Raw genomic sequence first — 15600 nt, 5'->3', positions numbered from 1 at the left:
GGATTTGGGGGGTGGGTTAGTAGATATAGTTTTTCTACATATTGCAGACTTGTATATATTAATCTGCAACTAGTATATTTACCAGTGTTCATTAAAACCTTCTGTCACCATGGAAGAGACCCTCACAGCACCTCTACTGAGAATCTCAGGTTGGACAGATGCAGTTAGAGAAATGCTATCCACATAACTCTATGTACACTCAGAGGAATGTTTAACAGTTCAGCCTATCAGTTCTGTATATAAATAGACCAAATTTAAAACAGAGCCATTCATGTATTATATTTATATTGCATTTTGATTGACACCCACTGCTTGAAGTAAATTCTACCAACATCCCAGCAGAACTGACAATCCAGCATTTGATGGACAAGTTAATCCTGTACATGAGCGATTTATCTTAATGCATCTTTCCAGACTCGTTTCAGTCAACAGAAAGTGCTTGTAATGGATGTGCATTTCCTTTAGCACCTGCCAAGGTAAATGATGATTGTTTGCACACACACACACACACACACATAGCGTTACAGATATGGAATAGTGGCAGCACTGCAAATATTATCCCGACATCCTGAACACTTGTAAATGAACATTAGAGCACAGGGTCACCTCAGTCACCAATGTAGACAGTAGGACAGGAGAAAAACCATCTCTGCACCACAAGTCATTTTTTGCAGGTCTTCAGAACAAAAAAAGTCTACAAACTCTAATTACTTCATTACCTTTATTCTCACATTAGGCTGCCTGTGTACAGATTACTAGAGATGTTCCAAAATTATATACTGGTTTTGATAGTTTTAAATGATGCAACCTCTAGAGCAATAACCAGCGCTGCCAAAAACCACCGATTGTATTTAGAGTCCACATATTCCAGACTCACAGCTACAAATAAGCCCTTCAATGAGAGGTAGAAAACATGCAGTAAGATGCAGAATGGATTATGATTTCCATGATTAATATGGGAGAAACGAGGAACAGAATTCAAGAGTCTGATTTGTGTCTTCTATGGTCAGGTCACTGCCGCAGAAGGTGGACCTACAGAGAAAGCGGAGCATTATTACAGGTCTACAGAAGAAATTACACGTAATAGATATCTGTTATAACATGTAGGAGGCACAAGTTGAAGCACAAATATGCTCTACAGGGAAGATTACCTCTGATAACCCCCCACTACAATACACAAACCCAACATTTACATACAGTTGCAGGATTGTGAACTTAAGCACCACCAGGTGGAAGATTTTAGGCTTCATTGGAGATTTTTCCCACAATATAATTAAATGCATATTGTGCATGTCACACTCAGAAGTATTCATTCTCCAGCAGTGTTTGGTTATAAGTGTTCTATGCAGAGAACTTCTATTTATTCTTCAGTCCTCCCAACCACCCCACCAAGTAGAATTAAATTGTCATCTTGTCTCTAGACTAAATACTGCAGACAACTACTTTGTTAAATGTAGTAGAAAAAGCAGAACTGGAATATTCATCGCAAGTTATTACCTCAAACTGCAGGTTCTGATGCAACATTGGCTTGTGCAACATTTTATTGTGGTCTCTGATCTATTCAACAATTCTCACGTGTGGTTTTTAATAAGGACATTTATTGTTAGATGACCAGGGAATACTATTTCAACACTATATTTATAGAGTCAGTACTGAGATCTCCAAATGTGGCAAGAAAGCATAAGCAGTCAGTTAATTGTGGGTATCCTGTAAAGATACACATAGTTATGTAGGTTTTAAAGTCCCTCACTTCATTCCTTGCCAATTAGTCAGAGGATTCTATCCACCAATAGATCAGTGTTGTCATATTTAGAGCTGAAGATCAGCAATGTAAGATGAGTAGAGAAAAGGGCAAGAATTCAAGTATAGCGTGTAATCTAAATTCAGTCCTTGTTTAGAGGCCTAATTGTTTAACATAGGTGTCTAGTATAATCAAGAGACTACTATAGACTCTTTACAAACACCCAGGACAGACTCCATTCTGATGAAGTTGTTTGTGAAAAATTCTGTAGCATGTTATTGCTATTAATTTTGGGAGGGGGGGGGTGCCTGATGCAAACACTTCCACAAGAGTGGAAAGGATCAGGGTCCCCAACAGCACTCAGTCCATTACTTCATACCTGCCTCCATTCCTCATGACACTGCCCATCATATGCAGCCCTGACATCACTAGTTCACATAAGTGGACAGGTCAATTACTGCACAAGATTGGCACACATTTCCTGAAGTATTACATTCAGTCATGAACAGTCTGAACCCTGGTCACCTAAAATGGTGAGATCTTGGTGTTGCTGAATATTGGAGACAATGAACTTCTCAGCCCCTTGTCAAATGCACAAAGGCCAACAGATTGTGGAGCAATCTTGACATTCAGCCAGATAAGGATTTTGAGTACTCCGTTCAAAGCAAGAACATTCTCCCACAGAAGGTCTAAAGGATCATGTGTGATAGGCATTTGGTCAGCCAGAGTTTCAGGGCCCAGTCACAATAAAGGGATCTGGATGTATCGGAACAAAAACCAGTTCAGGAAAAATGCACTACAACATTGTCACTGCACACGATTTGTGTTGTTCCAAGTAGGACACATGGACCATAAAGAACACTGAACCCACTCCTGCCCACTAAAGTGTATGTCTCCCTTTGTTTGCTAAACTCCATATAGAAGATACGACAGGTTGTAGAAGGTGCACACATACTACTTACGTTTTTCCATTTGGTCCATATTGGACAGTGACATCTGAAGCCCCCAGTTCTGGATTAAGAAAGTAGAGTGCATCTTTGTGCCAGACAAATATCACCTTCATGACTGGATAAACATCATTCTCTACATCAAGGAACGTACTATATGATGTGCCAGGGTGAATGAATCCACTGTAAATGGAGAAAATGGTTTTAGTATAACAAGTCTATGTCCTGTTCACTGATCAGACATTCCAGAGAAGGTGAACATACTCATGTATTTCATATTGACGACTACATCCATTCCTCCCACAGAGAGATATGGCAAATGATCCCAAAGCAATCTCTGTACCAGCAATATTTACAGCCACGTTGTACCTCCAGCCTGTAGACAGAAGACATAAGGCACATAATAAATCTCAGCTTCCTCTACAGTTTATATTCCATCTCTTGTCCCACCACACCAAGCCCCATAATTAATGTAGCTGCAGGAGATCTACAAAGTGCTCACAGCACCCAAGTAACCCACCAGACTGGAGCATGAAATGCCATCCAGTCCTAGTGCCCAGTGTAGAGTTGAAAATGCATGTTTTAGTGTATACACTTTATCCTTTATACAAAGGATATTCAGTGCATGCATTCATATTATTGTGGCACCCGTCTACCCCAGTGAAGCTTACAATGATATATATATATCTCGTATAGTCACAAGTCAATAGACCTATTTATTTATAAAAGGTGCCACCGATTCGGTAGCGCCGGATACAGAAACCAGCAACAAATAGATAAGGTAATACAAATAAGTAGCACAGATGCGTGAGTAATGGTATGGGCAAAAGACATGACGAGACATACATAGTAACATAGTTAGAGGTTGAAAAAGAATAGTCCATCAAGTTCAACCTATTTTGGATCTCCTGCGATCCCTCACTTATATTTGAAATTGATCCAGAGTAAGCAACCACCAGTTTTTCCTATTGTGAAAATCCCCCCAGACCCAATATTGCAGTCCTTTTTTCCCCCCTATATCCACTACTATCCTTCATGTTAATTAAGTTGTATCCCTGGATACACTTTTCTGCTAAAAGTTTGTCTAACCCTGTTTTAAATATGTCTAATGAATCTGCTATCAGCCTTCCCTGGCAGTGAATTCCATATCTTGACTGCCCTTACTGTAGAGAACTCCTTCCTTTGCTGGTTGTGAAATTTCCTCTCTAACCTTTGGGGGTGACCGTGTGTCCTATGTATGGTCCTTGGGGTAAAAAGTTCCCATGAAAGTTCTGTATTGATCCTTAATGTTTTTGTAGATAGTAGTAATATCTTAGACACCTCGTTTCTAAAGTAAACATGCCTAAACTGGCTAACCTTTCCTCAAAGGGTATGGAGTCATTAAGTTATCAATTTTGTCACCCTTCTCTGAACCCTTTCTAGTTCCAAATTATCTTTACAGAGTGGTGCCCAGAACTGTACTGCATATTCAACGTGAGGTCTTGCCAACAGTTTATGAAGTCTCAAAATTACACTGTCTTCCATTGCATCTACACCCTTTCTATGCATGCCAATACTTTATTTGCCCTTGCAGCTGCTGCTTGATATTGAGCACTATTGCCAAGTCTGTCTACACTCCCAAATACTTTTCCATTATAGATGCTCTTAAATTAATTCCATTTAATTTATAGATTGTGTTCTTGTTTTTGATCCCTAAATGCATAACCTTACCTTTATCTACATCAAAACTCATATTCCATTTGGCCGCCTAATCCTCCAGTTTATTTAAGTCCCTCTGTAGAGACTCTACATCTTGCTGATTTTATTACCTAACAGAGCTTAGTGTCATCTGCAAAAATAGAAGCTTTACTCTAAATCACCAAGGTCATTATTATTAATTATAAAGGAGTGGTTCCAACACGGAACCTTGAGGTACTCCACTTAAAACTTTTAAACATTTAGAAAATGTTCCAATCACAACTCTGTTCCCTATTCTGTAACCAGTTTTTGATCCAAGTACAAGTGTTGTTTCCTAGACCTGGTTCCCTTATTTTGTAACCTCGTGTGGCACTGTATCAAAGGCCTTTGCAAAATCTAAGTAGACCACATCTACTGTACTACCATGGTCTAAGTTCCCACTAACTTACTCGTAGAAACTAATTAGATTAGTTTGACATGACCTATCCCTCACAAATCCATGCAGATTCCCACTAATCTTATTGCGCACAAAGAAACCCTGAATACTATCCCTTAATATACCATCCAGTAGTATCCCCACTATTGATGTCCGGCCTATATTCCCTGGCTGTGATCTTGTCCCCTTCTTAAACAACGACACCACATTGTTATTCGCTAATCCCTTGGTACCAAGTCAAACATTGGACAACAGGTAGAGGAACCTGTCCATGAGAGCTAACATTCCAGATGGAGGGGTGGTGAGAGACAGTAGGATCAACTGGGAAAAGATGAAGATGACAGGCGAGGAAGAGGAGGAGGTGATGGGCGAGCTTGAAAAGGCCGAGTTTTGAGTCAGGGTTTGAATGTCTGACGGTGGGGGGGGTGAAGGTCAAGCAAGACAGTGTAGGGAGTCATTAAGATTAGGGGCAGAAGTCTTGGAGGCTAGCTTGCGATGAGGTAATGAGAGGTTAATTACGGCAGAGGTCAGAGGCAGAGTGAAGCGCTCAGGTAGGTATGTACCTTGAGAGAAGTGAAGAGTAATGGGGAGAAGTGTTTGGTAAGAGCTTTGTAAGTGATGGTAAGGAACTTGAACTGAATTCTGAAACAGATAGGGAGCCAATGAAGGGATTTATGCAGAGGAGCAGATAAGGTGCAGTGGGAGGAGAAGATGGGCCTAGCAGCAGCATTCTGTATATATTGAAGGTCAGAAACATGAGTCAGGGAGGCCAGGGAGAAGGAGGTAGCTATAGTTGAGACAAGAAAGGATGAGTGAATGGACCAGGATATTTGTTGCTTCCCAAGTTAGGAAGCGACGGATTTTCATGATGTTACGGAGGAAGAAGTGGCAGGATTTGGTGAGGGGCTGGATATGAGTAAAGCTGAGGGCAGAGTCAAGGGCAACTCCAAGGCAGCAGGCTTGGGTGACAGGCGGAAGAGTGATGCTGTCAGCCAAGAGGACATATTGTGAGGGATAGCATTATTGGCAGAAGAAAAGAGGAGCTCAAATATGGAGATGTTGTTCTTCAGGAAGTGTTGTGACATCCACGTAGTTATAGCTAGATAACTGGGTTAGGGAGGCAGGACAGAGGAGGAAAGATTGGCGTGTCATCAGCATAGAGGTGGTAGTGGAGGCCAAATGATTGAATGGGTCCATTGAGAGAGTTGCAGAGGGCCAAGGACAGAGCCTTGTGGGACTCCAATAGAAAGGGGCAGGAGGGAACAGACATGCTAAATGAGCAGCCAGAGAGGTAGGATGCAAACCAGCAGAGAGCTGTTTTGCAAAGACCTAGGGATTGAAGAGAGGTGAGGAGAAGAGAATGATTGACAGTGTCAAAAGCAGCAGAGAGGTCAAGGAGTATGAGAAGGAAGTGACCTTTGGACTTAGCTGGGAGTTAGTCATTTTAGCCATCTTTAATCTATTCCTTGACTGATGTAACCCTGAACACATCTACCATGTGTAAAGAAACCCTCCATAAATCCTATGTAAGCCTGCATCATCTCAGTGACTTAAAATTTGTAAAAAAATGTGAGCTACAGATATTTGCCACCAGTTTGTGCCTTCCATAGTCTCATGTAAAACATACGTAGGAAGTTATCAGCATTTCCAGTGTTCAAGTAAAACTTCTGTCTGGTGCTTGGGTCCCTGTGATAAACATCCGCATAATATCCCATCATTGAACAACTTCCATTGGAACATGGGAATCCAGCACCCTGTGGGCAAGAGGGAGATGGGTGCAAATCAGACAACTATTACAGCTGTACAAGCCTCATAATTAAGATACATTGTATGAATAGGCTCTACCCCTCTCCTTTATCTCAACACTGATCTTATCAACTGTTCTGAGTGTGCCTTCACTAGCCATTGTGCAGATAGGTGGCAGTGTGTGAAGGATTAAGTTTCTACAATATTACCTTAATATTCCATGCCTAGAAGACAGATTACATTACCCTGCTTTTGTATAGTTTTGTAAAGCAGAAACTGAGCTAGAAGTTCCTTGTGAGACTACATAGGTGAAAGATTGTGAGCAGCTTGAGGGGCAATGGTCATCTGGAGGTCAATGACAAGACCAAGCTTGGTCAGATCATTACAGATTTAATCTCCAACTTAAGGAAACTTAGTGATAAGTGAACTAGTGTTTAGAAGCCAGCTGGTTTACAAAGATACATTGCCAACAGATTTGAAAATATTACACCAGCTTATTGATGGAAACACGTTACTACCTCTTGTGCAGGAAGGTCCATAACACTGATGTTCCTGCTATAAATGTCACTCACTTCTTGAAATGCACTGTATGAAGGACCCCTGTAACTGATAAATCCATCAGGCCTGATAATACTTTCTTGGAAAAACTGGTGGCTTCTTTGATGATTGCAAATCACCTTTTCATCAATTCCTTAAACAAAGCAAATAGCCAATCAGAATTCCCAACATTTGCTAAATTAACAATAAATTAGTGTTTGAAGATTGAAATTTATACCAGCAATTATATCATCAATGTCATAGTGCACAAAATGCACTTTAGCACATCCGGGCATATGTTTTCCTCCATTCGGATAGAAGTCTAGATGACCAACCGGCTCCATCATGCCAAAGCCCCCAAAACCTTAATTTAAAACAAAATATATATATTTACTGTTCGTTAAATAAGCATCAGTCACCCTCAGCTGTTTCTAGAAGACAGTAGGAAAAATTTATTGCATTAGTTTTGCAACAGATGTAGAATTTTGTCAATATGATTTTAAAGTTCTAGTTTTCTTCTCCATGTCAACATTTGTAATTTAGCATTTCAGGGATAATCTGAATAGAGATGGGTGTATGAACAGACAATTGTTCTGCCATATAGTGTGGTTGACGGTAAGACCTCACAAAGATGTTGCTCATCTTTAGGTGAGAACAATGTTGTGGCCAACTAGAAGCTTCCAAGGTAAACAGGGCATGCACATTAGTTTATTGGTGTATTCTCTATAGGACCAAAATTTAAATGCTACTACAATAGAAGGAAGCACCCAACAGCAGAACCACGGGGTAGTTCCAGTTCGGTCTTCACCATTCGGTCACCTGTCCTAGACACCCATGTTCCATTTCAATGGTGTGGATTTACTGCCTCATTTATACCAGGTAACTCCTGGCTAGATTGTTCCTTTACATATTGGGAGTTGTGCTAAATGCATTGTTGGGTCATATGTGCAGATATATTCCATAAATGTTGTACCTAGATTGGCGATGATGGAAGTGCCGTCACTATGAATGGCATCAACAAAAACTGCATCTGCATGGTTCAGCCTCACCTCGGGTGGGGTATCTTCAAAATAGGGTCCAGCTGGACTCAACCCTTGGGAAAGAATTCAATGAATGTAAAAGGTTTACCTGTTCCTGCATCACCTGTCAAGATGACAATTACATACAAGCTTTTGGAACTTGGGGCCCATCTACAGCGAGTGGCAGTTTGTTATCTAGTGTCCAATACTACAATGTAACAAGAGCAGGAATATAGCTGGGAGAAGGATGACTATTGTCCAATGAAGATTTATGGGACATTTTTTATATGTATATTTTTGTTCTGAAGCAATAAAACAATTTCACTGCATGTCATAGTGCTAGGATGTATATATTTAAATGAAGTGCAGTAACTTTTGCCTACAGATGGAACTGTTAGAATTGCAGTCTGTGTGAAGTATTTGGCTGATATTTAGATATCAGCATCTAAGAAAGATGCAAATGTAGATAATTTATATGCACAATCTTTTCTAAATGAAAAATATATACAATGTCATGAGGATATGTTTTATCCCATTGGACAAGCTTTATAATATCAGCCAAAGAGGAGCATTAGTGAATTGCCTGCAAACCTATGGACCACTAGTCACACGTCCAGTAAATACAGCATTATGCACATAAAGTTATATATTTAGATGAAGCAAGCGCTTGTGTCTTCAGTTTCCTGAATCTCCTTTAGATTTAACCTCTCATTGTAGGTTTCTACATTGCTTAAAGGTATATTCACAAGGTCTTCCTCGTGGCACAGTGCAACTGAAGATCATTGAAGTGGAGTCAACTTAATCCAGCGATCTGGGTAGTGGTTAAACCATAAATAACCTCTGCTGCTACTTCTGCTCCCTGCACACTTATCCATTGGCTTGTTAGGTAGAACACTTCTACATTGGAATCAGGCGTTTTATTCTAGGACCCATTGGTGGGATATAAGGTGCTGGCAGCCTAAACAAGTCAGGTCTATGCAATGTCACATCTAAATCCCTAAACATTTTGTACAAGCACCAACAGCCTTATAAATAGCAGCCAACATCTGACAATAGTCACATCATGCCCAAGCACACTGAGACCTCGTAACTCCCTTGTTGTACTATAATGAGGTCATTATACAACACATGGTCACTTGGTTTTTAGCTTCTGCACTATGCAACCAATATGACCAGACGCCAGATTGGCCATTTATTACATTGCTGTGTTAAGCCTTATATTTAGCATTCTTCACACAAACTACAGAGACTACTGGGTCTACGTGAGGGATCATACGCTCTATAGGAAGGACACCTGTTATTCTTGCAATTCCCGGACGTCTCTTTCCAGCTTCCCCGGCTACATGTGCCCCTAGACTGTGTCCAATTAGGTAGACATTAGCCAGGTGGTAGCCATGATTGTCCTAAAGAAACACAGTAAAAGTAAGGATGTTAGACAGGTGTAACATTGTCATCAAAATCACATCCTCCTCATATGGTTCCTCCAGGTGGAGGACTATGTAAGGTCCAGCAATGAAATATCTGTTCTGCTTCATAGAGGATTAGAAATATAGTCTTTACAATGAGACCTATTGAACACCCATAGCTTCCACCCTCCCACTTCCAGATCACCATATGCTTTGTAGACTAGTAACTCACTAAACAGAACCTCTCACCCAAAACTAATTAAATGATTATCAGCTGCTGGCTCCAAGAGACCTCTCTATTACACTAAAATACCAATAGAAAGCTCATGTAATAGCATCAAGATGCCTCTTGGCTACAGCACCCTCTACATCACACGTACCCTTCAGAGAACCCAATAGGTCACTGGTGTTGATAAACACAAGACATTTTAAAATTTAATATAATGAAGATATCAGTCTGAAATGGGAGCAGCAATGTTTGTAGATCATCCAGTATTTAGTTCTAAGATATGCAGATCATTGTATCATCGTTCAGAAAGACACTGGTATAAGGCATATTCAGCCAGTACTCACATCCCATGGATTACCCTCTTACTAATCATCTATCAATATACCAGTGCCTGTTTAATAGAAGCTTTATTTAGCTGCAGCATTGTCTAGAGAGTGCCACTTGAATTAAACCTGAAGAAACTGCTGCATTATGAAGGCTTTGGCAACTCATTAAGATTCAGAATGCAACATTGTTACAGACACTACTGGCAGGAACAGGCTCAATTGTGATGCACTAACCAAATTTTATATAAGTGAACAAGTCTTTAATATTGAATGCGCCATTTTCCCCTCAAACATAGTAGTCACGCTTAAGAGGCTGCGGTATATGAACACATTAAGATTAGGTCTTAGAATTAGAGGTTACCTACCACTAGATCTTTAATAAATAAAGAAAGTTCAGCCCCCACGACACGGACGTTGTTAGCAGCTTGTGTATAAAGAGCATGAGAACCACCACTCCAAGAAACACTGAAACAGTTCAGGTCCGACACTTGTAACAGGGTCTAGGAGAAGAGAGAGAGATACAGTTGTGGGAAGGTTCTGGATGTGAAAGATCTCAGGACTTCTGGGGCAGAGTTTGTAGCTCATAACTAGGGGCAGAACTGTGCATAGTCAGGACCATAGCACAGTTTAGGTTGAGGTCAGTGATCCCATTCTGTCCGCCTAATAAGAGTAGAGTGACGGGGGGAATGAAGCTTGTAGAGCCAGCTTTGCCAGCCCTCCTTCACCTCTGGGTCCTGTAGCCACAATAGTTAGGCACCTGCTCATAACTGGGTTCTTGTACACACTTACCTTGCACATATCTATTATCCACCTCTCATATCCATTATCAAGGAACCCATGGATAATGAAGCAAGACTTCCTACTGGTCTTAAAATTGGAGGCAGACACATTGGCAGCACTGACCACCTGAAAATAAGCATTAAACTATTTATCCATTTAACATTACATGAAGAATTGCACAAGGAGTTGAATACAAGTTCAGATATATATGGAATAAGATTGCAGTAATCCAGGCAACATAAAGTGGGACATCCACCACTGTATCTTGGGATCTGAGCAGAGAACAGACATGTGCTGCAGAAATGACATTAATGAAGTTTTATATTATATATTGGTTTTCAAATATATTTTTTAAAGCAATGTGAAATCATGTATGCAATAAAGACCACATTATGGGAATTATGCCAGCCACACAAGAGGTACCATCACCCAAAAATACAGCCCCATTTATACAGTTACTTATCCAGGCCCTGATTATCCTATCCTGCCCCATCACATCCCAATATTAGCTCCACAATGCCCCATAATCGAATTGGCCATGTTAAAAGACTATATATGGCCCTTATTGACCTGGGTTTGCAGACATTTTCAACCACACTAACATCCCTCAGTAATTTAGACCAAGCTCCAATGAGGCAGGGATGGAGGTGAACTATTAACTATGTGCTAAATTACAGAGCAATATAGCACTATAGAAGTTGTGCTTTCACTGGTCAAGTCTGAATGGCAACATCTCACCACATTTGGCTACTGTATGTGTTTATGTTGATCCTGTAACTTAGTGGCAGGATCAGCTTTTTTCAAATTTCACTAATGAGGAGGCTGCCTATATACAGCACAGTGATTTATTGGGAGATCAGACTGCAACTGTGTTGTGTGCGATAGAAGTGAGGTGCTGCCGGATCCGTCTGCTTCAGACTATTCACATGTGCAGAGACTTCTCCCTGTACAAAAAGATCTTCCGTTCTCTGTATGGCTACTGCGTAGGCGATATGGATAGCGCTACTACACAGATGTGCAGTACAGAGCCTCCTGAGACTGCTCAATAAGCTGTATCCTGTATTCCACAATAGTGCCTGTAGCTAATAAACCAACAAACTGAATAAGTTGACAACATGTGGACCAACATCCTTACTAACATCTTCTGACACCTCTTAGGCATCTGTCAATACCACTAAGCTGCTTCTCATACATTGACCTCTGGCCATCATTTCTCCTCCGCTCTGGGGTACATCCACCAAGTGCTTCTAGACATCTGTTGTAGATGTTGAGCCTCTTACATAGAGATGTAAGAGATGGTTTAAATGTGGGTCACAAGTCAGTTCGTTGAGTTGCTCTAATCTCATTCTACATACCTCAAATACAGTAAGGGTTACATACAAGTTAGCTGCCAACTCCAATGTTGCTGCTCATGGCAGTTGAGCCAGTCCAGAATCAGTAGTACTGAGCATGTCAGATTCTCAAACTGGAATCTGTTCTTCATTAGAAGATAGTTTGAGTGTTTGCTAGAGACACCATTAAACCCTCTTGTCTCCTTCCTAACAGAGCAGCTGCCACCACATCACAGTTCCCAGAAGAGGTTGCTGATAACAAATTATTAATTGCTGCTAGGACAAAGGAAAAAATGGCTGAGTTTCTATCCTTTGACTCAACATCTAGGATTATTTAATAATCATGTACAACTTGTGGTTTAGAGGTTTTTTGGTTGGCGTCAGTGCTAGACAGTGGTTAGAACAGCATAAATAAAACAGACATTAGAGATAGATAAAAATAAATGCAGCAATGAAAACAAAGACTTGTGAACACTTGTAATCTAGAGGGAAACTTACTTCAAAGAAGTTGGGATTTTCTTGACTGAAGAGCAGGAACTGAGTGCCAATCACTTCTGGTGACCATGGCAGGCGACTGATCGGCCTCTCCAATGTGCCAGAATACGGGGGACCATTTCTGAAGCATCCCAGCTTTCCATAACAGACCTCTTCAGCTGAGCACAGAATAAGTTAGTTGTAAGCTACAGTAGACTAGGACTGACCATTGGATGATTCTGCTGCTATGGCAAAGCCTATATAGGTTGACTTCACATATAATGTGAAGTTCACTATAAATTCATTTTTGGGTGGTTTTGGGGGGAGGGGGAGAATGTGTTGACAATAATTGTAGGCCTCCACTATTCAGCCACATACTTTCTTTCTGCCAAACCTTGTCCACTCAAACCACAGATGCAGAAGATTTGTTAGCAAAAATAATAATTGATGCAAAATAGTAATGCGAGACATATCAGGTACACAAATTCTGTCCCTCATCCACTATATGTGGAACAATTCTGCCAATGGAGATCATACTTTCCATACTAAGCTTTGGGAAACATGTGATGCAATGTTAAGTACCCACTGCATAGAGTATGGATGCCCATCAACAGAATCAGCTTTACTGGTAGAACACGAACCATATATCCAGATGTCACTTTGTAGAGGTTATAACCAATAGCTCCCAGCAGTAATTGGAGAAGAGGGATATTTCTTACCTCTTACAAGTGCAGCTATGGAGACCACTAGTAACAACGTGTCCATCATCTGTAGACAGAATACATAGTGCAACATGTTACATCTAATCTCTGAGCCAAAGGTACATACAGTGAAACATTTATATGTTGTAATCTCCATGTCATGGAAGGTAATCATCCCCCACACACACTGTATTTTGAATAATGAATAGCACAGGGGCCAACTAGATTCACTCAGGAAATAACCAGTCTGGTTTAGATTTAACTAACAAAAAATCCAGTTACATATTGAGGAAGTTTAAACAGTGTAAAGAAATATAAAAAGGAGCAATATATTATGTAGCAAACAATAACAAAACAAACGCTGCTACAGTTTAATACATTTTCCCAATAACACAGAAACTAATATGACCCAGACAGTATAACTTCACACCAGGAGCTGACAACACATTTCTCCTTCATATCATTTTATCACCCACCTTTCAATCAACCCAAACACTGACTGCAGCATCTGACCACATAGGGGGCTGTGCTTAAATATCCCATAAATTGGGCAGAGCAATGTCAGATAATCTGTATTACTATAATTACAGACAGCTGTGGGGGTCAGTGACTGGTCAGCTCTCACACTTTAACTATTTCATTACCTACTCTAACATCATCCTCACCCCTTTACACATTATATTACCAGTTCTGATAACCCCTCACCCCTATAAACATGTTATGTCCTTCTCAGGTATTTGGATGATCGCATTGAGGTAATATTCTTTGACTATATTTTAAATGGAACAAGATGAAAGAAATGCTCTGGAAATATTGCACGTTCCCTGATCATTGCTCCTGATGCTGGCACAAGTCCACCGTTCACATGTGAGGTCAGAGTGTGGTCAGAGTGTGGTCAGAGTGAGGTCAGAGTGTGGTCAGAGTGTGATCAGAGTGTGGTCAGAGTGTGGTCAGAGTGAGGTCAGAGTGTGGTCAGAGTGTGATCAGAGTGTGGTCAGAGTGTGGTCAGAGTGTGATCAGAGTGTGATCAGAGTGTGATCAGAGTGTGGTCAGAGTGTGATCAGAGTGTGGTCAGAGTGTGGTCAGAGTGTGATCAGAGTGTGGTCAGAGTGTGGTCAGAGTGAGGTCAGAGTGTCGTCAGAGTGTCGTCAGAGTGTGGTCAGAGTGTGGTCAGAGTGTGATCAGAGTGTGGTCAGAGTGTGGTCAGAGGGAGGTCAGAGTCAGGGCCACCTTAACAACTTTATGGGCCCCCGGGCAATGCAGTGTACCGGGCCCCTAAAAAAAAAATAAATAAATATATATATATATATATATATATATATAGGGGCCCCCTTAACTTACCTTAAGTCCGATCCTCTTCTTTTTTCTGCGCAGCTGAGTCTCTTCTGCCCTCTTCCATGCTGTGGTTGCATTCACTGTGAGCACAGCACGGAAGAGGGGACCAGGGAGGGAGCCGGATCACCGGTGATGTGACCGCAAGGTAAGTATTTAAAAAAAAAAAAAAAAAATTATTATTATTATTTTTTTTTAGGATTCGGATGGGCCCCCCTTGCCTGCAGGGCCCCCGGGCACTTGCCCATCGTGCCCAATGGAAGAGACGGCCCTGGTCAGAGTGTGGTCAGAGTGAGGTCAGAGTGTGGTCAGATTGAGGTCAGAGTGTGGTCAGAGAATGCCTGAGTTATACTGGATTACTCTTGTCCATTTTGGGTTGGTTCACCTTCATCTGGGTTACCGTTCCTTTACTTTCTTATCTGATTAAACCTGTTTAGGTTGGTGACATTTCCCGCTAGGGATGTTAAATCGTTTTGGGTTGGTACCTCATAGCTTATGTTAAACCATGATTGGTTGGTATGTTTGCATGTCTGTATCATAAATCACGCAGTGGTTGGTAGTCGGGCATAGAACCATAGAATTAATATATTGTCATGTTGGTGTAACATACGGTAAACCATGACTTATTTCCCACCTCCTGTTTAACCTTTAAAGGTTGGTATGTTTTCAAGGCACGTATAGGCGTCATATCGTATTCCCATTGAGCATATATATTCATCAATTCACCTCATCAGATTGGTAAAGGTAATACTGTTATTAGTGCCCCCTCCCCCTTAAAATATAAGTCTAATAGGTTGGCATTTATAGCCTCACATACGTAGTTCCCCTCTCTTTAGCTTAAGCAATTTTATTCATCATTGGCCATATTAGTCTTCTGGGCTATTAGATAAGCAGTTCTATCATATATTTAGTCATATA

At 40.8% G+C, this 15600-nt stretch overlaps 1 protein-coding gene across 2 annotated transcripts; it reads right to left on the bottom strand.

Moving 5' to 3' along the window:
* Nucleotides 1-702: 702 nt before the first annotated feature.
* On the bottom strand, nucleotides 703-14069 carry LOC142160147 (pancreatic lipase-related protein 2-like). Of its 2 annotated transcripts, none has more exons than XM_075215106.1 (13): nucleotides 14056-14069; nucleotides 13369-13417; nucleotides 12674-12828; nucleotides 10854-10970; nucleotides 10430-10564; nucleotides 9398-9506; nucleotides 8058-8177; nucleotides 7323-7448; nucleotides 7120-7238; nucleotides 6429-6555; nucleotides 2953-3064; nucleotides 2704-2871; nucleotides 703-1032 (listed from the first exon to the last, which is right to left on the bottom strand). In XM_075215106.1, exons 1-13 carry the CDS (start codon nucleotides 14065-14067, stop codon nucleotides 951-953), a joined length of 1431 nt encoding a protein of 476 aa, XP_075071207.1. In that variant the 5' UTR covers nucleotides 14068-14069; the 3' UTR covers nucleotides 703-950. The 2 variants fall into 2 exon arrangements, with proteins under 2 accessions (XP_075071207.1, XP_075071208.1); XM_075215107.1 differs by lacking the exon at nucleotides 14056-14069 and adding an exon at nucleotides 13827-13856.
* Nucleotides 14070-15600: the final 1531 nt, after the last annotated feature.

The sequence above is a fragment of the Mixophyes fleayi genome, chromosome 6, assembly GCF_038048845.1.
Source record: "Mixophyes fleayi isolate aMixFle1 chromosome 6, aMixFle1.hap1, whole genome shotgun sequence".
Lineage (NCBI taxonomy): Eukaryota > Metazoa > Chordata > Amphibia > Anura > Limnodynastidae > Mixophyes > Mixophyes fleayi.
The sequence above is the reverse complement of the archived record's forward strand: the minus strand, read 5'-3'. Positions and strand labels throughout refer to the sequence as shown.

Coding starts and splice junctions, on each gene's coding strand:
- LOC142160147 (XM_075215106.1), bottom strand. Junction 10,565..10,853: donor GGATAATAGATATGTGCAAG/GTAAGTGTGTAC, acceptor CTCTTCTCCTAG/ACCCTGTTACAAGTGTCGGA. Junction 7,239..7,322: donor CATTGATGATATAATTGCTG/GTATAAATTTCA, acceptor GCTTTGTTTAAG/GAATTGATGAAAAGGTGATT.